Below are 26,613 nucleotides of genomic sequence, written 5' to 3'. Positions count from 1 at the left end.
CACAGAAATAACAGCTCTAAGAAGTAATCTGGGCAGCTTTCTTGTTAAGGCAAGGTACTGCTAAGAAAACACTGTATCAGAGCATCAGATGAACAGTAGCACTTCAATGTAACAGTACAGAACTGAAAATTACCTCAGTGTCTACATTTTTTTGTAAAGTTAATCTTCCCTTAGGAAAATGCTACACTATAATATTTATTTTCTTTTATTTTTTACTATTCAATGCATATAATTTGTTACTCAAGCTGATGTACAGGTAAGTGTCCACTTACAAAGCTATTTTTTTTAAATGATCATATAGAAAGGAGGGACGTAAAGAATCACATAAGTTCATCGCAAAATATAAGACAACTGTTTAACTCCATCACAGTCTTCTCATTTTAAGACAGCTCAGTGAAATAACTTATTGACAGATGTTCTAGCAATTGTGGCATACAGAATGAATTACAAAATTTAAAGACGACCAAGAAGACTACACTTAATCCGTGAATTATTGGCATTTAATTTTGACTCTAACTGCCACATAAGAATGTCACCTTCTCCAGTGTAACAGCCTAACACTTACCTAGCACACAGGAGGCGTGCAATAAGTATCTGCTGAATAACTGAATTCTCATTAATCCTTGACCTGCAGTATTTTCTACCTGGGATCAAGAATCTGCCACATACCTCAAGCCTCATCAGGTGTTATTTGGGTGAAATTATATTACTTTGATTTTCATACCTTGTTTAAATCTTTTGATAAAAAGTCATTTTCCCCCAAATAAAATGGCATCTCAATGCAACTTAGCCATGAGATGCAAAATGTAATTTAATATAATATTCATTATACTAACTTTATATAATATATGTAATGAATATATGGTATTCACTATACTAACTATATACAACCGTATAGCAGATTCTGCAGGGTGATGCTGAAAGTAAAAAAGGACTCAAGTGAAAACAGTAGCACTTCATGGTGTTTTTCTGGCAATCTCAAATCACAGAATTTAAATGTCATTCATACCACAATATAAACACTAAGTCTTATTGTAACATTGTTCAGTTTAAGCCAGAATTAAACCAAAGCAGTTCTGTTACGGATACTATCGAAGAGGTCTAAGTTCTTCTAAACAAATGGAATGTCTCTGTAAAGTAAATTTAGTTGAAAGAACACCTCACAAGAAAATGTTATATGAGGCTTCAGCTTACTTGTTTTAAAAGAAACACAGCTATCATACATTTGGAATTATAATTAAAGACGGTCTTCTCTGTAACAAAGGCAAACGCATTACTTCTGAATAACAAAAGAAAAATGAATCAGGTATCAGGAAGTGGGTTTAGAATGTGGCTAAGTCTGGGAATAGGTTTCCTAATTAACATAAGAGAACAAAAATTTCCATTTACATTCAGCTTCCTCCAGAAGATGAAACAGATACATAGCTATGTTGTAGATTCAAAAGAAGAGAGTCATGGAATATGTTAGAAATTGTTTTACATATTCATAGATAATTTCAAGATTACCAAAAAAGTAAAAAATAAAACTCACAGAGAACGTTGGCCCATTGTTTGATGTTACAACAGTATGAACTTCATCATGCAATTTTACTGAGAGCTCCCAGTCAGCCACTTGTGGTTTTATAATAGGCACTCTGAAGTAGAAAGAAAACAAAAAGTTAATAACTTTATATTATTCTCTCTCAGTAACCTGATTTTCCTTTGACATTAAGTGTGCAGAATAAAACTGCCAAAGACTGTACTTCAGAACACTTTAATTCAAAAGGTCCTATCCTTGGGAAAAAAGCCTTCAGATATAAAGTAGAGAGATTAAAACCCAAAAAACTACACACACAGACACTCCAAAGGAAACAGAAGGCATTCTGGGGTAACTGTGGTGCCATCACCCACTCTGGAAATTTGAGTTGCTTAACTGTATACAATCCTTCAAAAACTAACCTTCCTTAAGCAATATTAATTTATTTTCATTATTTGGTTATTGTCTAAGACTTGTTTTTCAAACCTTACAATATCAGTTTGCTTTTTCCCAGGTTTATTAAGTTATCATCAGTATGCAAAAAACTGCACGTAATTACTGTATACAATTTGATGAGTTTGGACACATTTATTCATTCATGTTGCCGTCATCACAATCAAGGTAATAAACATATCCCTCATCTCCAAAAATGTCCTTGTGCCCTTTGGTTTTGTTTTGTTTTTTTGTTTGTATGTCTGGGTGAGAAAACAACATCAATGATGCTAGTCTTCACACACAGGTCTGTACTTGCAAATGATCAATAGTACAGAAAACTGAGACAAGAAAATTGGGACAAGCAGCCAGAGACAAAAACATTTTTGGAATACAAATGTTTCTCACAACTTTTTAATGTAACAAAATTTTAATGATTTCTGAATTAATCTAATTTAAGCACTGCATATTTACATTATTTGAGAAGTAATATTTACTAGGCACTACACATGTAGTATCCAGTCTCTGACTTAAGTCTTATTCAAAAAAAAAAAAATTCCAGGCTACGTTTTAATTTAACCCCCTTGAATTTCAAAGGAGTCTCTGCATAGTCATATAAAAAGTCATAGTCACAAAAACTACGTTTTTGATTCAAATCACAATGTCTAATGGAGGACAATTAATTTAGGTGAATATTTGTATTTGGCCCACTACTCACTGATTTATTTTCTGAAGATGAAGAGACGTTTTAAATACTATTAGAAGTAAAAATTAAAGTTTAAAAATGCGCCAACAAATCAAGAATAATGCACACTGTAGGCCCGGAAGATTCTTTTTTGGCAATTTGAGGATGATTGTTTCAGAGGACAGAGCTCCACACAGGAGAGCTTGAAAGAACACCAGGGGAGCATCCAGGAGGGAGAGGAGGAGGGAGAGAGAGAGAAGGCGTGAGGCAGAGAGGAGGAAAGGGAGGAAGGTGACTCTGTGATCCGGCCTGACCTACACTGGCACCTCTTCCAGAGGGTTTTTGTCTGTTTATGCTTGTTTCCCTCATTGGCCTGTGAGCTCCTAAAAAGCCAAGATCATGCCTTTTTTTTTTATCCCCAGCCCCCAGCACAGGTTGGGAAGAAAAGGCTGAGGGGGAAAGTAGGAAAGAATCAGAGGAGCGTCCACAATGTGCCAAAGGAGAGGCCACGCCTCCCCAGGGACAGGCATGAGCCACTGACGGAGAGCGAGCCTCCAGCTCCCGGGCTGTACCTGGCTGTCTGGGACTATGTGGGTGACCTCACTGCACTTCACCTGGTTCACCTTCAGATGAGGTTAACACCCCAACCCCTCAGGAATATCGCGATGACAGAAACAACTGCATGGCGAGATGACTGCACAACACGGCTCGCTTCAGTCGTTGTGACCCTCGATAATTATGGCACCGTCTTGCTCAAGACTGCTCCACGGTTTTCTACTTGACATCACTTTAAACCTTAATCAACCTATCATTCAAGTTCCTTAAAAAATAAGGCCCCATTCTTTGTATTTAACTTTGTTTCTGATTATTCTCTGAGTTGTTCATCTGCTAGGGCCAAGCCCTTAAACTCCTTCCCAAACCAAAGTGGGCCAAGCCAAGCTAACACAAGTGGGAGAACTACGCACACTGGTTGCAACTCAGGCTCTGGTGACTCGCAGAAAATCCAGCTCTGCCAATATTTAGTTCCGACCTTGAGCAAAAGTCTATTTCCTTATGTGTAAAAGTAAGATAACAATAGTGTCTGTATCATAGTGACGAACTGAGAATTAAATAACGCGTGTAAGTGTTCATTTTTATTATTATGATTAGTGCCAACTTTGGGCCTACACTCTTGTTTTCCCTCATAACTGAAATCCCTTTAAGGGAACTTTAGATTTCTTCTCTCTGCTTCTCAAACTAACAAATTTTTCAAAAAGAATATTCTTTCTCTCATAAACTGTTTCCTAATTATAGTACAAACTTCAGTGATCTCCCTTGCACTTAACCTGGCATATGCTTAGCATTTTTCACAATTTAGTGGCCCAATAACTCTTTCAAGGAAATGGGGAAACCCCTTTTTAGTTATGCAACAAGCTTCTGTTTTCGGACAAGTTGGGAAGTCGCTGATCCTGACATCCTGTTCAAAACCCAAACACATTTTCCCAGAGAAAGCAATCCTACAGACGGTGGCTAGATGTAGCTGCCACTCTTCGGAACCTAACTGCTGTTTATTTTTCCATTGTTTTATTTTGACCCACATCTGTTTCATATATGTTAGAACCCGCCCCGAGAGGGAACTGCAGAGAGAGCAGAGGCTCTTCTGAGTAAAAAATGCTGAGGTCTAACCTCAGCCCATCTCTTACTAGCATTGTACAGGGGAACTCATTCAGTCCTTTTGAACTGAAATCTCCACACCTGTCAGATGACAGTCCGAGCAGAGTCGGCAAGGCAACGGGCAAGCTGTTGCTTCTCCCGAGCATTCAACTCCTGAAGCAGCACTTTTCTAACAATTTCTTTCAAGGTGATGTGTTCATAGGATGTAAGAAAGAGGCTTCTCTGTGAAAGCAAGACCTTCAGATACCAAGAGGGTCAAACTGGGGAATCTCTTTATGAGTTCAGTCTTCTACAAAGAAAATTTGCTAAGATTCCTTCTGGCTTTACATTAAGTTTGAAAGAAGTTTTGTTTTTAAATAAAATGGACGGGGTTTGTCGTACATGCCCAGTCAATACACTCGGCAATAAAAATAAACCGTTAACTATAAACAAAACAACACACACCAACCCCAAAGTATATGTCCTCTATTTCTGCAAAATTACTGATACCATATTAACAATAATTACCTTGAAACATTGATATTAACTCCACCAGCACAAACATGTTTAAAATGGTAATGATTACCTAAAGTTGTATTTTAAATTTTAGAGAAGAATTATATTTCTTCATTAAATCCAAAAGAGTCTCAAAGAAGATTTTATGAACAACTGTCTGAAAAGGGGGACGTCTTGGAGCTTTACTCAACTCACAACAGTAAAGATACACAGGAAAACAGCCTCCTTTACTTGGCTAGTGAATGTGTTATGTGTCTAGTGAAAGAGGTTGCCATCTGATCAAAAATGTCATCTGTGCAACTTATCAGTTAATTGTAAAGCTAACATCATTTAAGCTACTACTTAAAACAAACTAAAAAAAAAAAGTAAAAAAGAATTCACATAAGCAGCTACTCACAAAGCAAATCAAACAATAGCTTTTACTCAGACCTGTCCACTTTGATTACCATCAGCCAGCCAGAATGAACATGCTCAATAAAACTAAATTTTTCTATATTCTATGGTAAAAACTGTCAGCTGATTGTCACAAATGTTAATGCTAATACATTTAAACTTATTAGAATATTTTACTCAAAAAGGTGCAAGTAATATTAACTCAAATATGTTGCTATTACGTGTCATTTGTTAAAGCAGATTTTGTATAAACGTAACTAACAGCATCTTTACTCATCAAGGATTATAAGCATCTCAAAACCATATTATCAGATACTGAGAAAAGCTGGTTTTCAATTGTGCCATTATTACCTATTTAGGAGTGAAATACTGAGTTAAAACAATGTTAGTGGTCACAGAATCATTAAGCGATCCTTCATCATAACTTTCACAGTGGGTGGTCTGTAAAATGATCAAGAATAATATGCTGCATTCCATGGTCGCGGAGGTCAGTTTCTGCATACAAATCTTTGCAGGAAGAAAAAGGCCTTCAGAAAAGTGGGCCATTCATCTGCACCAAGTTCAGAGAATTTCCAGCACGGTGAAAAGATACGTTATGCAAGCACATAGATGTATTCAGTGGGGGTGGACAGAACCAGCTACATGGAGACTACAAAGGAGCCCTCCCATGGCTCATGAATAAGTCGAGGAAATGATCAGAAAAAAAAAGAGAGGGATGTTTAGACAGATGGCCCACTTAAAATGCCTGAGACAGGGCATAAGCAATTTTAATGAAACTTTAGATCTAGCATATGAATTGTGTCTTACTTCCTCCAGGAAAAAAAAAACCCAAAGAAGACAAAAATTCAACAATCTGCTGAAAAACCCACTTTTAGCAAGTTGGAATGAGGAAGAGTAACAAATAATAGATTTATTAGGGCAATAAATTCACATAAAAATTCTTCACAGGGCCATGAGCTATCAAAACGAATATTAAAAGCATGGAATGAACAGATTAAAAGAATTTTAAACAGAAGTCTACTGCCAAACCAAACAAAACTCTAAGCCTTATTATGTGAGAACTTACAACACTCCAACATTAAAGTTCATCACTGCAGAAGAGAGATAAAAGCAGCATTTTCAGAGAACCTCTTCAAAGCTAGAACTTGTCATAGTGGAGGAACAGAATTCTGCCTATGTGCAATCTAAAATGTGCGCGTCAGAACATCTGAGACTGTGGAGAAGAATGTATCACAAAGTAGCACCTAGAAAGAGTGAGGGAACCCCCCCAAGTCTGGGGTCACCAGCACTACTAATAACTACACAAATGATGCCTGAATCTAGAAACAAGTAGTGTTACTTACAATATTCAACAATGTTATGCAAACCCTATTTCCTTCTTCCACCAATAAGGGTTTATGGTTCTCCACTTAAATTCTGGGCACAACCAGCAGGAAAGGTAACGATGGTGCACAGCCACCAGCCCTGCAGGCCCTAGCGTCTGACGGACCACTGACCATTGATCACAAAGGCCACGTGACCTTGACAAGTCACTATACTCCTTGTGGCTCAGTTTCCTTATTAGTAAGACAAAGATAATAAGAATACTTAGTTCACATGCAGATTAAATGAAATAAAAGGAGTAAAATGCTTAGACTGGTGCTTGGCACATAAAAGCTAAATAAGAGTTACTACCATCTTTATCATGATTTGTTTGGTACAATAATACCTGAAATCCTCCTGTATTATTTCAACAAAATGTTTGTTAACATTAATATACAGTTTACATACAGTTAAATTCAAAAATCTGAAGTTTCATCATTTATCTTTCCAGTAAATCTAACCCTTTCCCGCAACAGCCAACTATAGATTCCATTAAAGCATCAAGTAAATAAACTCCAAAAATATGAACTCTTGTGTGTGTTTTTTGCCCAATATAGTGTTTCTGAGGTTCACTCATGTTGAATAATTCATCCTTTTTGATTGCTGAGTAGTATTCTATTGTATAAGCATACTAAAATTAGATTGTTTCCAGTTTGGGGCTCTTATGAACAAAGCTTCTATAAACCTTTGTGTGAGTCTTTTTTGAGGACTTGTTTTCACTGCTTGCGGCAAAAAAAAAAACAAACAAACAAACAAACAAAAAAAAAACTAGGAGTGGAAATCTATAGTAAATGTATGTTTAATTTTATGAAAACTGCTAAACTGTTTTCCAAAGCATTAAAATATATCCACACTCTCATTAGCAATGGAGTTTGTTCCATAACCTTGCCACCATTTGCTGGTATTAGTCTTTCTACTTCTAGCCAGGCTAGCGGTAGAGAAACCACATCTCATTATGGCTTAGTATGCATTTCCCCTGTGACTAACAATGTTGAGCACCTCAACATGAGTGTTTATGGGCCACTTGAATTCAAGTTTTTGCGCACTTGATATTACGATATTGGCCTTATTATTGACGTGTGGGAGTTCTTTGTTTTGAATAGAAAGCCTTTGTGACATTTATATACTAAGAATGTTTTCTTCCCCTTTATGGCCTATTAATTTTCTTAAAAATGTCTTACTTTCAGGATTTAAAAAAAAATACTTAATTTTTTAGAGCAGTTTAAGTTTCAGAAAAATGGAGCAGGAATTACAGAGAGTTCCTATATATACCCTCATGTACCCCACCGCTACACAGTGTCCCTTTTAATTAACATCTTGCCTTGCTACAGAACATTCGTTACAACTGATGAACTGATGTACATTATTTAATTAACTGAAGTCCACAGTTTACATCTGGGTTCACTCTTTGTGTTCTACATTGTAGGGTTTGAACAAACGTACAACATACATCTACCATCAAAGTACCATATACAATGGTTTCCTTGCCCTAAAAATCCCCAGTGTTCCCTTCCTTCCTCACCCACACCGAATCCCTGACAACCACTGATCTTTACTGCCTCCATAGTTTTGCCTTTTCCAGAATGTTGTAGAGCTAGAATCATTCAGAATACACAGTCTTTTCAGACTGGCTTTTCATTTAGCATTATGCATTTAAGGTTCCTCCATGTCTTTTTGTGTTCTGATAGCTTACTTCTTTTGATTGTTGAACAATATTCCATTTTCTGGATGTACCAGTTAATACACCCATTCAACTAGTGAAGGATATCTTGCTTACTTTTAAGTTTTGGCAATTATGAGCAAAGCTGCTATAAACAGGTTTTTGTGCAGGTTTTTGTGTGGGCATAAGGTTTTGGCTCCTTTGGATAATCACCAAGAAGTACAATTACTGGATCAGGTGAGAAAAGCATGCTTTTTGTTAGAATCTGTTGTCCTAAGCGGCTGTGCCATCTTGCATTCTCATTAGCAACAAATAAGAATTCCTGTTGCCCCATAGCCTCACAAGCATTTGGTATTGTCAGTGTTCGGGGCTTCAGACATTCTAACAAGCATGTAGTGATATCTCTTTGTTGTTTTAATGCAAGTTTTTAATATCATTAAAAACATTAATTTTTTCCTTATGTTTAGTGCTTTTATGTTCTTGCTAAGAAGTTTCTGATTATATCAAGATCCAGGAGATACACTTGTATTCTTTCCTTTAGAGGCTTTAAATGGACCTATGATTCATCTTCTCTAATTTTCCTTTGTTTTAGTTTTATTAGTTAAATCTTACAGTTTTCTAAAGTATTCTATTAAGTTGTCCTGGAAAACTTCCTTTCCCACCGCTATGCTTTATTGTTTTTTCATGACTTAATACTCTTACTAGGGACAGTCCTGAATTTATTTACAGTCTCTGCCTAAATATCTTCATGCTATATTAAATGGCACTTTAGTTTTCATTTTTAGCTTCTCATTTGCTACTGTATTGAAACACAACTTATATTTGATTGGCTTTTTATCCTGCAACTTTGCTATATTCGTATCAGTCACACTCAAGGATACAGTAGGAAATAAATGATGGAAAAAGACTGGATCATACATGTGCCACTTCTACCTGCCCGGTGGTAGAACAGGAACACTTGACATCTCTACTTACAAAGGCTATTCGTGTCACTGAATTGAGAGCACTCATGTAAACATTTTGTAATTATAGAAGAAATATTCTTTCTGGCGGGGCAAGAATTATTATTGGAAGCTAAAATTAGTGGCTGAAAGTTTGGAGAAGAAATATTCTTAAAGAAGATTCCATCATGCTAGAGGAAAGAGTAATGATAGCTCATCTTAATTTCTAAATTTGAATTTCTATTACACTACTAGGAAATAAATTCTTAAATATAAACTGCCTAACAGCTTTTTAAAATTTTAAAGTTTTATTGACATAAAATTCACACATCATTAATTTAACTCATCTGAAGTGTACAATTCAATGGGTTTTAGTGAGTTGTGTATCACAACAACCAATTTAAAAACATTTTCATAACCCCACAAAGGAAACTCTGGACCCATTAGCAGTTACTTCACATTCCCCCTCCAGCCCTACACAACTACTAACATACTTTCTATTTCTAACTTTGCTAATTCTAGACGCTTCATATAAATGGAATCATAAAATTTGTAGTCTGCTTAATTTTTTCTGGTAAAGTGGTTTCAAATTTCATTCATGTTGTACGAAGCATCTCACTTATTTTTATTGCTGAGTAACAGTCCATTTTATAAATATATCACATTTTATTTAATATATCTATTCATTGCTTCATGGACATTAGGGTTGTTTCCACTGTCTAATTATGAAAATGCCCACTATGAACATTTGTATACAGCATTCATGTGGACATAAGGGTTAATTTCCCTTGGGCATACATACCTGAGAGTGGAATAGCTGGGTCATGTGGTATTTCTTACATTTTTAGAAACTTTCCAGGTCTGCATCATTTACTCATAAATTCCCACCAGAAATGTATAAGCGTTACAATTTCTCCACATCACTGCCAGCACTTTGCTACTGTCTTTTTGATTATAGCCATCCTAGTGTATGGAAAGTGGTATCTCACTGTGATTTTGACTTGCATTTCCCTAATGACTAATGATGCTGAGCATCTTTTCATGGGCTTGTTGACCATTTGTATATTGTTTAGAAAATTTTCTATTCACGTACTTCATCCACTTTTTAATTGGGTTTTCTATTGAGTTGTAAGATTTCTTTATATATTCTAGATAAAAGTCTCTTATCAAATATATGATTTGCAAGTATTTTCTTCCTTTCTATAGGCTGTCTTTTCACTTACTTCATGCTGTCCCTTAAAACAAAAGTTCTTAACTTGATGAAATCTAATTTATTATTTTTCTTTTGTTGCTTATGCACTTGGCATCTTACATAAGAAATCACTGACTAACCAAAAGTAACAAAGATTAACTCCTATGTTTCCTTCTAAGAGTTTTGTAGTTTAGCTTAGTTTCATGCTTTGTTTTAAAGTTCATGTCTGAACGGTGTAGGGAGGAGACCAACTTCAGTCTTTTACATGAAGATATCTAGTTGCCCCAGCAGTATTTATTGGAAACAATTATAATTTACCCACTGAATTGTCTTCATACACTTGTTGAAATCAAGTGATCATAGTTTAACAATTTATTTTTGGACTCTCAGTTCTGTTCCATTGACCAACACATCTATTCCGATGCCAGTGCCACACTGTCTCGATCACTGTAACTTTGTAGTAAGTTTTGAAATCAGGAAGTATGAGTCCCCCAGTTTTGTTCATCAATTTCAAGACAGCTTTGGTTATGCTGAGTCTCTTGCATTTTCTTAGGAATTTTGGAATCAGATGATTATTTCTGCAAGAAACACAGCTGAGATTTCAACAGGGACTGAATCAAATCTGTGTATCATGTTGGCAAGTATTGCAGTCTTAATACTAGATTTTCTGATCCATGAACTTGATGACATGAGATATTACACTTCTTTTTTAAAACTTTGTGTTTTAAGTATTGTATTCTTTTGGGGGCTATTAAATAAAATTTAAATTTTATTTTTGGTTTGCACACAGCTACTGTATAAAAATGAAATCGATATTTACATATCATTCTTATATTCTACAACCTTGAAAAGTCATTTACTAGTTTTAATTTTTTTGTGAATTCCTTAAGATTATCTACATACAAGATGTCACCCTCAAATATAGTTTTACTTCGCCCTCATCTTGATACCTTTAATTTTTCTTGCCAAACTGCCCTAGATAGGAACTCCAGTACAATGTTGAAAAAAGTTTAACAACAAACATCCTTGTCCTATTCCTGATCTTCCAAAAAACACTCTGTTGTATCTTATTAAATATGATGTTAACTGTGGGTTCTTCATAGATGGGCTTCTATTCCTAATCAGTTGACTGTTTTTATCATGAGAGGCTGCTAGATTTTGCCAAATGTTTTTTTCTGCATTTACTGAGATAATCCTGTGATTTTTGTTCTTTATTCCATTAATGTATCACATTGATTGATTTTTGGCTGTTAAACGAATCCAGGATAAAACTCACTTGGTTATGGTACATAATCATCTTACATATTCATGAATTAAGTTTGCTAATATTTTGTTGAAAATTTTCATATTAATATTTATGAGGGATATTGGTCTTCAGTTTTCCTTTCTTGTAACATCTTTACCTGGTTTTGGTATCACAGTAATACTGGCCTTGGAGAATGAGTTGCAAATATTTTCACACTTTTTTATTTTTTGGAAGAGTTTTTGTAGAAGATTAGCATTAATTAATTTATTTCTAGATCCATCACTGAATTCACCAGTGAAGCCAGCTAGTCCAGGGCTCTACTTCCTAGGAAGTTTTGTGATGTCTAATTCAATCTCTTTCAGGTCTATTCAGATTTTCTATTTCCTCTTGAGTCAGTGTCAGTAGCTTGCATCTTTCTAGGAATTTCTTCATTTTATCTAAATTATTTAACTTGCTGGCGTACAATTGTTCACATTATTCTCTTACAATCTTTTCAAATTCTGCAAGGTCAATATGTATAACCCTTTTTTCATTATTGATTTTAGCTATCTGAGTCTCCTCTTTTTATCTTTTTTCTTCTTCTATTCCTCTACTACTGTCTTTTTTTGTTTATATAGTTTTTTCTAATGTAACATTTTAACTCCCTTGATAGTTCATTTACTATTTTTCAAAAGCTACATACTTAGTGGTTACGCTGGGAATTACAATTAGCACCTTATATTTAAACACTATAGTTTAGACTAATGTTAACTTAATTGCAATAGTGTATAGAAATTTGCTCCAATATAGCTTCATTTTCTCTGCTATTTGTCTTATGGTCATACAAGTTATATGTGTATATATTGTGTGCCTATCAACTTAGAACTGTAATTACTGCATCATGCAGTTGTCTTTTAAATCAGAGAAAAAGAAAAAAGATGCTACAAACTAAAAATACATTTATACTGTCTTTTGTATTTACTGATGTAGTAATCTTTTACCATCGCTCTTCATTACTTCACCTGTATTTAAGTTTCTGTTGTCCTTCGTTTCACCCTGAAGGACTTCCTTTCATATTTTTTGTTGGGTAGGTCTGCTAGCAATGGATTCTTTGGGGTTTTGTTTACCTAAGAAAGTCTTAATAACTCCATTGTGTTTAAAAGGTAGTTTTAATGGATATAGAATTCTTTGTTGACTTTCTCTTTATCAATTCTTCAGTACTTTATATACACCATTCCATTCTCTTCTGGACCCCTTGGTATCTGATGACATGTGAGCTCTTAATATTACTGAGGATGCCTTTTGCATGATGAGTTATTTTCCTTTTGTTTCTTTCAAGATTCTTTTTGGTGTTTGATAGTTTGACTATAACGTGTGAAGGTGTGGATCTCTTTGAGCTTACCCTACTTTGGAGTTTATCAAGCTTCTTGAATGTGCAGATTAATGTTTTCCATCAAATTTAGTTTGTTTTCAGCCATAATTTCTTTAAATATTCTCTGCTCCTTTATCTTTTTTCTCTTCTCCTGGGACTCTTAGCACGTATGCTGGTACATCTGATGGTGTCCCACAGGTCTCTGAGGCTCTGTTCATTTTTCTTCAGTTTTCTTTCTGTTCCTCACACTGGATCATCTCAACTAATATATCTTCAAATTTGCTGCTTGTCTCTTCTGCCACTCAGATCTACTGTTGAGTTTCTCAGTGCTTTGTTTATTGTAGCACTGTACTTTCATCTCTGGAATTTTTATTTGCTATCCCTTTAGTGATATATTCTATTTAGTGAGATATGGCTAGCATACTATCCTTTAATTCTTCATATCGGGTTTCCTTCAGTCCTTGGAACAAATTTTTTATTTAAGGTCGCTGTAAAGTAAGTACATTTGGGCCTCCTCTCAGGCAGTTTCTACTGACTTTTTATCCTGAGAATGGGTCATACTTGCATGTTTCTTTGCATGTCCTGTAACTTTTGTGGATGTCTTGGTAATGTGGCACACCTGCAAATGGGATTCCTTCCCCAAGACAACCTGGAATTTTTCTCTAGCAGTCTTCAGAGCTGATAATTATCTGTTTAATGTCTACACATCTCCTTCTATTTTAAGCTTCCTAAAGGGCAGGAATTGTTTTATTATTACTCCAACCCTAAGCATCTTATCACAAGGAGTACTATTTGTTATTTTGGAATGATGTAATAACTCTAATTCTGAAGTTAAGAAGTTACCATCATTAAAATATATATTCAGAAATTTACTGTATGAAAGAAAGTGACCTTTGTAAAGTATAGTCAGTATATGATCATCTAAACCAATGTTATCTAGATTAAGGGCCATTAGTTAATATATCAACATTCAAGGTATGAAATTAGTCTGACATACTGTGAGAAACCAGAAATTCCAAAAAGCAATACATCAAAAAAGTTTTTTAAAGTAAAATGAAAAGGTGGTTTAAAAGAAAACATAGCTTAATTCAGAGTTTATCCTGTAGATTAATGTGAAAACTTCAATGATTATATAACAGAATATAAGGATACTTAAACAGCTACTAAGATAATATCTTTCAAAACATTTTCAAAAAACATGTGTTACTAGTCTCTGCCCTTCCTTTTCTTATACATTTCTTTATATTTCTTAGAATATTCCAAATTTCATAAAATTTATTCACAGAACAAATTTTACTGAAACTACTATTAGGGATAAAGATGAAAAGGTAGCTCTATAAATAGAACTTCAAATATATTCAATCAAAGAATTAAGATTTAAACATATGCATTTTCACATTCACTAATATATAACACACACACACAAAAAAATTTTACAGAAAAATCAAGTAATGCCTTCAAAAGGTAGATTTCTCCATTTGCACCACTTTCATTCCTGTTACACTCTTACTTAACTCACTAACAAATCTCTCTAAACCAACTTTAAATGTTTTTTTTGAAACACGGCTAAGCATAAATATACAAATATTCATCCATTACCTAGAGAAAATCACCTTACACAGATTGGTTCACTTGGATTTTTAATAATAATCTTTGAATTACATAAATTAATCATTTGACATTTTATTATGAATGTAGTGATAGTGTTGATTTAGTTTCAATTCAAAAATCAAGGATTTTATTATGCTATAAAACATACCCAGAGTTCAAAGTATTTAAGGGTGGTTAAACAAAATGCAAACATTTAATGCAACATTAAGCATGTGAAATAAAAACTTGATTGCCTAAAGAAAGCATGCTATGCTGTTACCCTGGTGACAGGTTAAAAAAGGGATTGTGAGCTGAATAGCTGTATGATATGAAATTAAAATGTTTCACATTGAACAATCCAAAATGAATTGGGAAAGGTTAGAGTAGAGGAGAGAGAAATCAATTCTCCAATGGCAATGGGTGAATGGGAAAGAAGCATGAATAGGATTTGCCAGTGGGGTGCAACAGCTGCCAAATATCCTGCAGCCAAAGAATTACAATAATACTGATGAAGTGTGCAAGAGCTTTTGGAATCATTGCAGGGAACAGAGAAATTCTCCTACAATAATGAGGCTATTCTGTCTTCCATTCAGCTCTTAGTAGAATGAGAAGAAGAAAAATATTTAAAATGTAGTATTTAGCAAAAAGTGTACAAATATGACATCTTATCCACTGAATCAATATTTCGTGCTTAATCTCACATAGGTTTATAAATCATCTAAGACATAGTCATATTAAGTAACTGAAGATACCGTAACAGAGATATTAGAAGTAAGGCAAACTTAAATGATAATGACTGAATTAGTATTTTTTTCCTTCTTGGTGCTTTTAGGGGATTTATTTGCTCAAATGAAAATAGGTATCTCCAAAGGCATTCTATAGCTACGTATGGTTGTAAACACCCAAAGCACTATTTTTTATTATACAGTTAGTTCTCAGAACGTTAACTTCATTGTCATAATGAAGTAGCTTCTCTGAGAACTTAAATGAAACAGCTATGATATAAAGTTACAATTTGTTGTCACAGATGGTGTAAATGTGTTCATAATTTGATATGTCCTTTTAAATTCAGAAATATTTAAGTAAAACAGTCAATACACACTGTACAACAATACTTGCTTTTCCTTGGGAATCACTTTCACATGGCTACTTTTTTCTGTTTCTTTCCCCAGTTATCTTTCATTGATTATGATCATCTTTCAAACCCTTAAACTTTTATCATCTAATTGAACACTTAATGAGTGAATGAACTATAAATCTAAAGCTAGAAATGGACATTCTTTTTTAATAACAACAACAAAAAAACCCAGATAATTGTATCTGGCAGGTAAAAGTCACTAAGAAATTGATTCTCCATTTTATCAGGAAGCCAGATGAAGAAAGAAAATACAATACAAATGTGGACACAATGACTGCAATTCAGGTGAACTACTTTCCCATGTTGCTACTGTGACTAAAAGAGTTAAACTGATGACAGCTTCTGTAGCCAGCCGAGATACTTGATACGTATGTTCTACTAGGTACGAGCTCTTTCATTGGTTATGTATTGACTCCACACACCCAGAGTAATCGTCTACAAAAGTGAACACTGCATTCTTAAAAATCTTTCAGACTGAAGTCTTTTCATCAGTATTATCACAGGCCATAGAGAAGGTGTTCCTTTTCCTGACTCTTTAACCTCTGCTCAAATATCAAGAGAGAAAATAGAGGGTTTAAGTAGGAACCAGAAAGTAATAAGGCCTGCCTCATGCAATTCAATTAGGATCAGAGCTGGAAAAGATTTCAGCAGTCATCCAATCCAAAATGCCATTTCTTAGAAGAGGAAATTGAAGTCTACAGTTGAAGCATTTTGCACAAAGACTTGTATCACTTTGATACTTGGTAGTGGTGCCAGGACCAAAATCCTGACTCCTGACACCTCACTCAGGGCTGGTCCCATTGCACCACACCAAGTAATACAACATTTCAGTGCCAGATGAAGGAGCAAAAGAATCAAAGATGATATAATTTTCCTAGCCCGAATGACTGAATAGAATGATTGCCATAAATAAGGTAAGCTATACAGAATTCTGTGTACACATCGACAGTGCTGAATAGATGTGAGGTGCACAGCAGTACTCACCCTGCCAGGGACCACTAATATCACACAGCCTACTGCAAATTAGCTCCCTGGCCTTATCAATCCTATAAGATCAAGATTTTCCATTGTATAGTAATTTTTTTAAAGAACTAATGTTGTACCATCCTTGAAAACCACTTTTTCAAAAACTAATACAGAGAAGTATTGACAAAATAATGGTATATGAAAAAAGGGGGGGCACTCTTTCAAGTAGAATGGCCCATTTTTTGTAAAATCAAAATAAGACATTATATATATATATATACACATACACACATACACACACACACACACACACACACACGCATACTGGAATCCTAAGAGTTGCCAGTACTTGCAGTCTCTAATTTCTCTATTCCCTTTTTTTTTCTGAACCCCCATCAATTCAACTTTAACCACCACTTCCCCTTGACATTCTTGAAAACTGCTCGTCAAGGTCTCCTATGACCTCCACATTGCTAAACTGAATGGTCAAGTCATTCTTCATGTTTAACATATTTCAGTTGAACGCTCCTTGCTTCACTTGGGTCTCTGAACTCCACCCCCTCCCACTTTTCCATCTATGTCTTCCACTGTTCCTTCTCAATCTCCTTTGCTGGATGGCCTGATCTTCCTGTCTTGTTAACGTGAAGTGTCCCAGGGCTCAGGCCCAGGACCTCTGCTCCTAACTCATCTCCCAGGTCCACTCTTACCCCTTTTTAGGCATTTACAACACTGCAGGCACAATGATCTTGTTAATACATAGGTCACATCAAGCTCTGCTTTGCTCAAGACCCTGCAATGGCTTCCCATTCCACGCAGGTAGAAACTTAAGTCTTTGAACCCCCACCCCAATTCCATCTCTACTACTTTTCGGCTGGGTTCTCCTCTCAAGTTGCATTTGCCTCCTTGCCATTTCTCAAACAGGCTAGGCACACTTTGACTTCATGTGCTTTGCATGTGCTGTCTCCTCTGATCAGAAGGTTCTCCCTCCAGATATTTACATAATTCACTGCTTTCCTCCCTCAGGTCTTTGCTCTAACATGAATCTTCCTATCCTGCTAATCCATCCTGCCATCCACTTCCCTGCGCTCCAAATTAAAACTGAGGCTACCCCACCATCCATCCCCAGGATGCTCTATAGTTCATCACTGCTTTGTTTCTCATCAAACTAATTATCATTATTTGATGTACTACATCTGTTTTGTCCGTCTACCCTCCACTTAAATGTAAGTTCAATGGGGAGGGACAGCTAACAGTTAATGGGCATCATGTTAAATATTTTGTATTTCATTTGACATTGACACTCTTTCTTTAAGAACTACTATTACCTCCACATTACAGACGAGGAAACTAAGTCCAAGAAAGGTCAAATAATTTATCCTAAGATAATAGCTAGGGATCAGCAAAACCAGGGAGAAATCCAAGTCTCTGGCACAACAGCCTTAAACATGAAGATATACTGTAAGTTCTAGCCAGTAGAAAACAAGAAAAAGAAATATTATGAAGACAGAGAATTATTAGAGAATGTAGTGGTCACTTTAGTTGATAACTCAACATTTACTTCACATCAGAAAATCAGTTCAAGACCATCACGATAGTCCAGTTCCCTCTACAGTGACTGGCTGAGGAATGGGGATGAGTTCTCTCTGGTCAATGAGAACCGAGAAGAAGCTGGCTGGGTAACACCTGGGAGAGGTTTCCTCACTTCGGAGAGACAGAAACAATCTGGCTTTGACTCCTGAAACTTCTGCAGCTGCCCTGCTATCTGCTGTCACAGCTTTGTGACAAAGCCCACACACACAGGCAAGGCGAAGAAGCCGCAGAGAGGTGGCGTCAGCAGACGACTTACTGAGCCTTGTCCTCCCTGTTCCCTGAGCCTCCTGTTCAACACGAGGTGAGGACAGTGTCAGTTTGAATCAAGGTTTCTGTTACCTGTGCCCAAAAGCATTCCAAGTGATTCAGGAGGTTCAATTCAGATTCAGGGATTCAATAAAAGAAATTATAAAGCTTTAATAACAGAAATCAAAAGACTTTAATAAATGCAGAGTTGTATCGTATTTTTTTAAAGCCTCAGTATTTGATGTCTATTATAGCCAAATTTACTATAACTTTAAGGCAACTCCAATATCAAAATACTTTCAAGCTTAGCTAGAATAATCAATAAATTTTAGGGGAAGAAAATAATAAATTATTAAATAAAACTAGAATGACAAATCAGTGGAAACGAAGAGAAAAATCAAGAAACAGACCATAATACATTTTAAAATTCTGTGTAAGGTAAAAGTAACACTCAATAAGGAAAGGATGGACAAATCATCAAGTGTGACTGGTTCTGCTCATTAACTACGTGGAAAAGTAAGGTCTCAACCTCGTATCACCCTGAAAATAAATTCAAAATATGAAATGCCAGTGTAACAAAGGAAAACTATAAGAGAATGGAAATAGAATATAAGTAAACAAGTCTTTTTAAGAATAAAACCAAATAAGAAACCACAAAGAAACCAACTGATCTTACAAAATAACATTAAAAAATCCACTCTAATGGTGTCCCATTTGCTAGATTATAATACAACACATCTTATTATTTCCTTCACTGGACTCCAATTTCTCTTCTTGTCATAGTTATAGCTACTTGATATAAACAAAGAATGCTATTTTTTGTTCATGATAGTTTTCTTTTTGCTTATCTATTAAGCATTTACTTGGTTTTGCACTACAATATAGAATTAACCTTTTATTTCTTTGTAACAAATAGAAGAATTTGACTGACACATATTGATACACAATCAATTATTCTCACAAAAGCCCTATGAAACATGACAGAATACATATTATTCCCATTTTACAGGTAAGCTGAGCTTAAGTTAAAGTAATATTCCTAAGGTCACATTACTAATAAATGATAGAGTTATTAGTAAAACCCAAACTTCTAATTCTATATTCCAGTTTTTTCCACTAAACCATTGAATATATTTAGATAATATATGCATACCAACTTACGTGCGTGTGCTGTGTGTGTGTGTGTGCACACAAGTCACATAAGTGAGAGAGAGGGGGAAGGGAGGGCAGCAGGAAGAGAGCTGGGGTGGGAGAGAGAGTGGGGGGGGTGGAGGTGAGGGAGGGAGAGCACAAGGAAGCATGTGAGAGCAAGCCTACACCAAGTTCCTGACTGAATCTCCCTGCCTGCCCCCCTCAAATCCATATGTAAAAATCGAATGCCCCATGTTATGGTATTTGAAAGAGGGGGTAACCTTTGGGAGGTAACTAGGTCATGAAGGTGGAGCACTCATGAATGGGATTAGTGTGCTTATAAGAAGGGGCCAGAGAGCTAGTCTGCCCTCTTCCCACCACGTGAGACTGTAAGAAGTAAGCCTTCTGCAACTTAGAAGAGAGCTCTCACCAGAACCCGACCATACCGACACCCTGACCTCAGACTCCCAGCCTCCAGAGCTGTGGAAATAAATGTTTGTTATTTAAACCGCCCAGGCTATGGTAATCTGTGATGGTGGGCTAAACTGATTAAGATACTTATGTGTATTTCTGTCCTGCCATCCTTGGAGTTACAAGGAGACTCTAATTTACTTGGGGAATAGGTTGGAATATTTTACAAACAAAGTAAGTTACCAGATCACAAAGGAAAAACTCATTTCACAACGTGCACGTAAGTCAATTCCAAATGGATTAAAGAGTTAAACGGTGCTGATTTTCCCATAGGTTCATGTATAAGTGTTTAGGATTTTGAACACAACGTCTAGGGAATGGCAAAAAGAGCAAAGGAAGAAAGAAAAGGAAGCAAGCAAGCAAAAAGAAGCAAACAAAACTTAATGAATTAACTATATATCTACAGTAAAAAAAAAAAACCCAACAATACTTATAAAACCCACAGAATCAACACTTACTTTAAAACACATTAAAATACCATCTAATATGTAAAAACACGTAACAGCACACGCCCGTCTCAGCAGGCCTTAGCCCAGGAATGACCCCTAAAAGGAGGCAAGGGTTTACTCTGCACCACGGCCTCTGCCCAATTCCTACTACAGGCAAGGTAACCCGGGAATGCAGCCCAGCCTCTGCTTGGACTGATCTGCTCACCAGCCATTTTACCACGAGGAGAGCTGGCCTGCCTTCTCCCTAGAGGTGACAATCATTACAATGGCAAATTATTCAGAGAGCTTCACAGAGAGATAATAGTCATGGAATTAGGAAGTCTGAGTAATAAAGCAGGAGAAAGGCTGGAAGACAATCTGCACAGCGACGAAGCCCAACAAAAGCAAGCAGCCCATGCAGAAACCACCAAGGGAAGCGGAGGAGGCAGAGAACTCAGAGAGGGCAGGCTGCATTCTCGTGAGTGTCTGAGAAGCACGGAGAGCAAAGGGGGACCTGAGCTAGAGCAAAGTAAGGGGAAGGTCCACCTCAGAAAGGTGAATCCTGACCTGTGAACATCTGGATCTAAGTCAAACAGGCATTTTGAGCAAAAATAAATGAAAGGTTGCTGGAAGAAACTAAATTGTTTCCTTTACTAGTTTTCCCTCCAGTCATTAAGCAGTTAGTGGAATAAATTTTTATATCAAACCACAAGGTCAGCAAAACAATTTTAGCTCCAAATAAGAAGCGATTGTTTAATACAACTTTTAATGATTCATTTCTGTCAATACAAGGGTTTAGGAAAAGGATTATTATAAAGAAAAATAACTCCATATTAAGACAACATGTATTTATATAAAAATTTACTTTATTGACAGTCATTCCAAGGAAAATTGTTTTTGACATTAACTTTCCTTTTTTTCTGAAGTGCACTGCTATCTTTTTACTATCCAAATACCATGGGTACATATCATTAAAGTCTTTTTCCAAGTCATAAATGATGAAAGAGAAAAACCCATGGAGAAATTCGGAAAATAAGGTCAGAAGCCAAAACAAGCAACAGAAAGGAAGTGCTGCAGGCTACTGAGTTTGGAAGCAAAACATTACATGACCAAACCCATGACAAAGCAACGTGCAGCCGCACCTGGCGGCTGCCTCTGAGATTCCATTCCCCAGGCCACAATGAAAACACTACTGCGAAGCCAAAATGTGAAGAGTCAACCACCTTACATCAGCTCTGTTGTCAGGGACTTCTTCAGCAAATAAGCAAAAATAACTTAGACTCATTTTGCCTAAACAAGACTGTGCTTTTGTCAAAAAGACCAGTATGTTTTGTTTGACATTGTAGGTTCTGTTGCTATGGTGGAACTGACTTTACAATGCACTGGTCTACTAAATAAATGATAAGGTCAATAGGAAATAAATTCATCAAAACTAAAACAATTGTTTGTTATACGGGTGATAAGTGCACAAATATCTACATAACTGAACTTTTGGCCTACATATTTTATTAATGTAATTTTTTTCCAACTTCAAAAGGGTAATGAATTCAATATAGTATCAGAGGAGGACGACTCTGGGAAGACAACAGGATAGGAAGCACCAGGAATCTGTCTCCCCAACCAGACAACAATGACACTGGAGAATCTGTCTGATGTAACTATGTTGGAACTCTAGAGTTCAGTCTTTCAGAGGAAGAGTTGGGTGGTAAACTACATTCAGTTTTGGTCAACTCCAGCTCTAGCACAGTAGCAGCTACCTATCCCCCCAGCCCAGTCACCTAGCGGGTGAGTGTGCATTGTTCACCAGAGCAGCTTGCACACAGTTCATGGAAGCTAAGGTGGGCAAAAAAGGATTTTACCCTCCAAATGTTGGGCACCCATGCTCTGACTGCTAATCATGGAGGTGCAGACAAAAAGGAGGGTACCCATTGTTACTGCGCCTCTCCCTCATTGTTGCAATCCCCTCACCCTCTGGCTGGAGTGACTTTCAGGAAGTTTAAAGGTCTGGTGCCTCCTTAACTCTCTCTTCATTTTTTGGCTTTTCCTCCTTTTAAAAGCCACAACTTAAGGCTAAGACATTCAAAAACAACAGCATACACAAGAAAAACTGAAAAATAACTGAACGTGCCCAGAGAAAGGCTAAGAAAAGATCCTGAGATCAACTTAAGTTTATACCTCAGCCTGATCCTTGGCATAGAGACAGCTTACAACAATTGATAAAAACAAAAATTATAAACAAAAACAATAACAAAAAACAGGAAGCCCTGGAGAAGGAGGAAACACTGATTTCCAAAGTTACCACATTATTAGATTTAAATATCTAGTGTTCAACCAAAAATCACAAGTCACACAAAGAAACAGGAAAGTATGGCCTACTCAAAGGAAAAAAAACAAACAAAAAACAAAAACAGAATACATCTCTGAAAAAGACCTAAAGTCAGATATACTAGACAAAGACTTTAAAACAAGTGTCTTAAAGATGCTCAAAGAACTAAAGGAAGATGTGGAGAAAATAAAGAAAATAATGTGTAAACAAAATTAAAATATCAATAAAGAGACAGAAAACCTAAAAAGAAAAGAAAAAGATGTTCCTGAGCTGAAAAGTACAATAATTGAAAGGAAAAACTCACTAGAATGATTCAAAGGCAGATTTGAGCAGACAGAAGAAAAAAAACAGTCAACCTGAAGATAGAGCAACACAATTATAAAGTCTAAAGAATAGAAAGAAAAAAGACTGAGGAAAAGTGAACAGAGCCTAAGGGACCTGAGGGGTACCATTAAGCAAACCAACATATACATTGTGTGAGTCCCAGAAGAAGAGAGAAAAAAGGACAGAGAGAATATCTGAAGACATAATAACTGAAGACTTCCCAAATTTTATGACAGACATGAATATAAATATCCAAGAAGCTCAAAAAACTTCAAGTAAGATGAACCCAGAGCTCCAAGACACATTATAACCAAACTTCCAAAAGCCCAAGACAAAATCTTGAAAGAGAGGAGTGAATCTTCACATACAAAGGATTCTCAGTAAGATTATGAGCAGATTTCTCATAAAAAACTCTGGAGGCCTAGAGGCAGTGGGCTGATATATTCAAAGTGCTAAACGAAAAAAACTGGCAACCAAGAATCCTAAATCCAGCAAAACTGTCCTTAAAATGTGAGGGAGACGATAGACCTTCCCAGGTAAGCAAAAGCTGACAGAGTCTGTGACAGCTAGACCTGCCCTGCAAAAAATGCCACAGGAAGTCCTGCAGGTGAAATGAAAGGACATTAGTACCAAGAAGCCACATGAAGAAATAAATACCTCAGTAAAGGCAAATACATGGACAATTATAAAAGCTAGTATTACTTAACAATACCTGTAACTCCACTTTTTGTTCTCAGCATGATTTAAGGGTTTAATGCATTTAAAACATTACTAGAGTAAAAGCTAGTATCATTTTAACTTTGGCTTGGAACTCCATGTTTTGCTTTCTACATAATATAAGAGACTAATGCATTTAAAATAATTATTGGTTTATCGTTTTGAACGCAGACTGCATACAGATGTAATAATGTGACATCAACACCCACCCTGCAGGCAACCACTGATGTCCTTCTTTTATAATTTTGTCCTTCCTAGAAATCTCAAATAAATGCAATTTTATATTATATAGTTTTCTTTAACTGGTTTCTTTCTCGGCATAATTTTCTTTTTAGGTTTATGTTTGTAGATGCATGTATCAGTACTTTATTCATTTTTATTGCTAAACCATATTCCGTTGCATGGATATACCACATTTATTTATCCACTCACCACTTGATGAATATTTTTCTAGTGGGTGTGTAGTGGTGTAACACTGTGATTTTAATTTGTATTTCTCTAATGATTAATGATGTTAAATATCTTTTTTGATGAAACAAGAATTTATTTGCCATTCATATAACTTCATTGATAAAGAGTCTATGCCAAACCTTAATTGGGTTGTTTGGCTCATTTTTGAGTTGTAAGATTTATACATTATAGATCCAAGTCCTTTATTGGACATGTATCTCTGAATACATTCTGCCATTTGCTGTATTGTTTTATAATGTTCTTTATGGTATCCTTTAAAGAGCAAAAGTTATTTTGCATATGTTATAAATTCTCTGTAATAAGTATAAATATAATAAATAATAAATATAGACATACATACTTGGAAAGAAATATAGCAAACTATTAGAAGTAGTTATTGTGGGATTACAGGTAATATTTATTCTTTTCCTTTTTAAACTTTCTTCAGATTCTTACCAATGGTAAGTCAGCACACTCTGAAAATAATTGGAATATCCTTCTTAAAAACCAAACCAGTTCATCATTAGCTACACTCAGGACTTCTGAAATAATCAAGATCCAAATAACATCTGAAGGTAAAGGAATAAGGATATGAGTATTGCATTTAACAAAAGAATAATAAAAATATTAATATAAGGTATAATTCCGGTTTTAAAACAAAAGCTTGGATCTCTCCTACACACACACACATCCCTCCAAAACAGCACTGTCTAACAGAGCTTGATGGAAATAGAACAGTTAACAATGGAAAGGTTCCTTCTGTTACCCGACATGGTAGCCGATGCCTGCAGTGCAGGAGTGACTATGGAGCACTGCAGATGTGGCCAGTGACTACACTGACACTGACATTAAATGTGACTGAGAAACTGAGTTTTTAACCTAATTTTAATTCAAATAGGCATACATGGCTAGTGGCTTCTACACTGGAGAGCACAACTTTAGGGGTAAAAAAACAAACAAACCAGATTTCTGGCTCTACTGACCATTTTCCTCCACCTTTCATTCACTCAGTAATTTATAGAAATTCTATATTCCCTCATCTCTCCCTAAATATTCACCAAATCGTAACTTAAAAAAAGATTGTACATTAAGCTTCTTGCATTTTCTCTTGAGAATGAAAACAAATGAAAAGTACCAGCTGGTTACGTGGAGATGTTCTGAGAAAACCATATTAGCCACAAATATACAGCCTAAACCCAATTTAGTTTTTCTTCTACCTAATTCTTCAGTAACATGACTTTCTGACCTGTGCTCTTCAGAGCTGCCCAGTCACCTGCCATCTTTTTTCTTTTTTTAACCTTTATTCTTCCTCTTGAGGAAAAGCAAAAAGAAAGAAAAAAAGAGTTGAAGTAACACAAGTTTATCAACAGCATCACTCTAGCAAGTAACGGACTATACTTGCTCAAGTAGGATTACTCGAGCAAGCACACAGACACTCGTGATAAATAATCCTGTCACTTAGAAGCATAAACGTTACAATGATTTTGCTTTTGTTTTCCCTGGTATAAAGCCTGCTTTCTCTTTTGCTCAGGTTACTAGGAAGCTAAAAGGTACACGATGGGCTCACAAATAACCTGGTGTTATTTCCTTCCTGTATCTTATAAACAAGTTTCATATATATATATATATATATATATATATATATTTAACTGTTCAGATTAATTCCTAAATTTTATACTATAATACTTCTCAAAATGTTTTCAAGATTAACAGAAATAACACAAATTACTTGAATTGACTTCCTATAAGGTTTCAGAATACCTTCCCCAATAATGTCCAAATTAGAGGGGCCAAGATCCTTTTGTTCTTTCTGAATTAAAAAAATTCATTTGAACAAAACAGAAGCAATACCATTTTAAACAGTGTGATTTTATTATATTTCTCCAAACACTCATAAGATCCAGAACTGAGATCAGTCAGATCTTCTATTAGCTATTTTCTATGCAGCTCAGGTCATCAGTATGTTTCTGCTCATTTATTATTTTTCAAATGATCCAACATACCTTGAATTTTCATGTTCTTGAAAATGTTGTGCTCTTAATTGGGATGCCACAAACAAGGATGATGCTATTGCCAATAACTGGTTTCTCTCACTCTCTGTTAACTTGTGTCCTAAGGGAAATCAACCAGTCGGTCAATCACATACATAATGTTAACATCTATGCTTCTATCTTATAGAATTATTAGTCATTCAAACAGGTGCTTTTATTAAGCATCTATTACGGAGCTAGTATTGTATCAGGTGCTGGGGTGTCTTAGGGGAAAAAGAGAGAGCAAGGTTGTTTAAATCAGACAAAAACCCTGCTCACT

The 26,613-nt window shown here is 35.8% G+C and overlaps 1 protein-coding gene across 8 annotated transcripts in view; it reads right to left on the bottom strand.

The window, feature by feature from the left end:
- Nucleotides 1-26,613, bottom strand: part of PCCA (propionyl-CoA carboxylase subunit alpha) — a 377,947-nt gene that overhangs the window by 111,880 nt on the left and 239,454 nt on the right. For all 8 annotated transcript variants that reach the window (XM_072976495.1, XM_072976496.1, XM_072976497.1 and 5 more), the window contains 2 exons: nucleotides 26,307-26,415; nucleotides 1,532-1,634 (listed from right to left, as the gene is read on the bottom strand). In XM_072976495.1, the coding sequence (XP_072832596.1) occupies nucleotides 1,532-1,634; nucleotides 26,307-26,415 (212 nt within the window). The remainder of the gene's footprint in view (nucleotides 1-1,531; nucleotides 1,635-26,306; nucleotides 26,416-26,613) is intronic.

This window comes from Vicugna pacos, chromosome 14, assembly GCF_048564905.1.
Source record: "Vicugna pacos chromosome 14, VicPac4, whole genome shotgun sequence".
In the NCBI taxonomy this organism is placed as follows: domain Eukaryota; kingdom Metazoa; phylum Chordata; class Mammalia; order Artiodactyla; family Camelidae; genus Vicugna; species Vicugna pacos.
The sequence above is the reverse complement of the archived record's forward strand: the minus strand, read 5'-3'. Positions and strand labels throughout refer to the sequence as shown.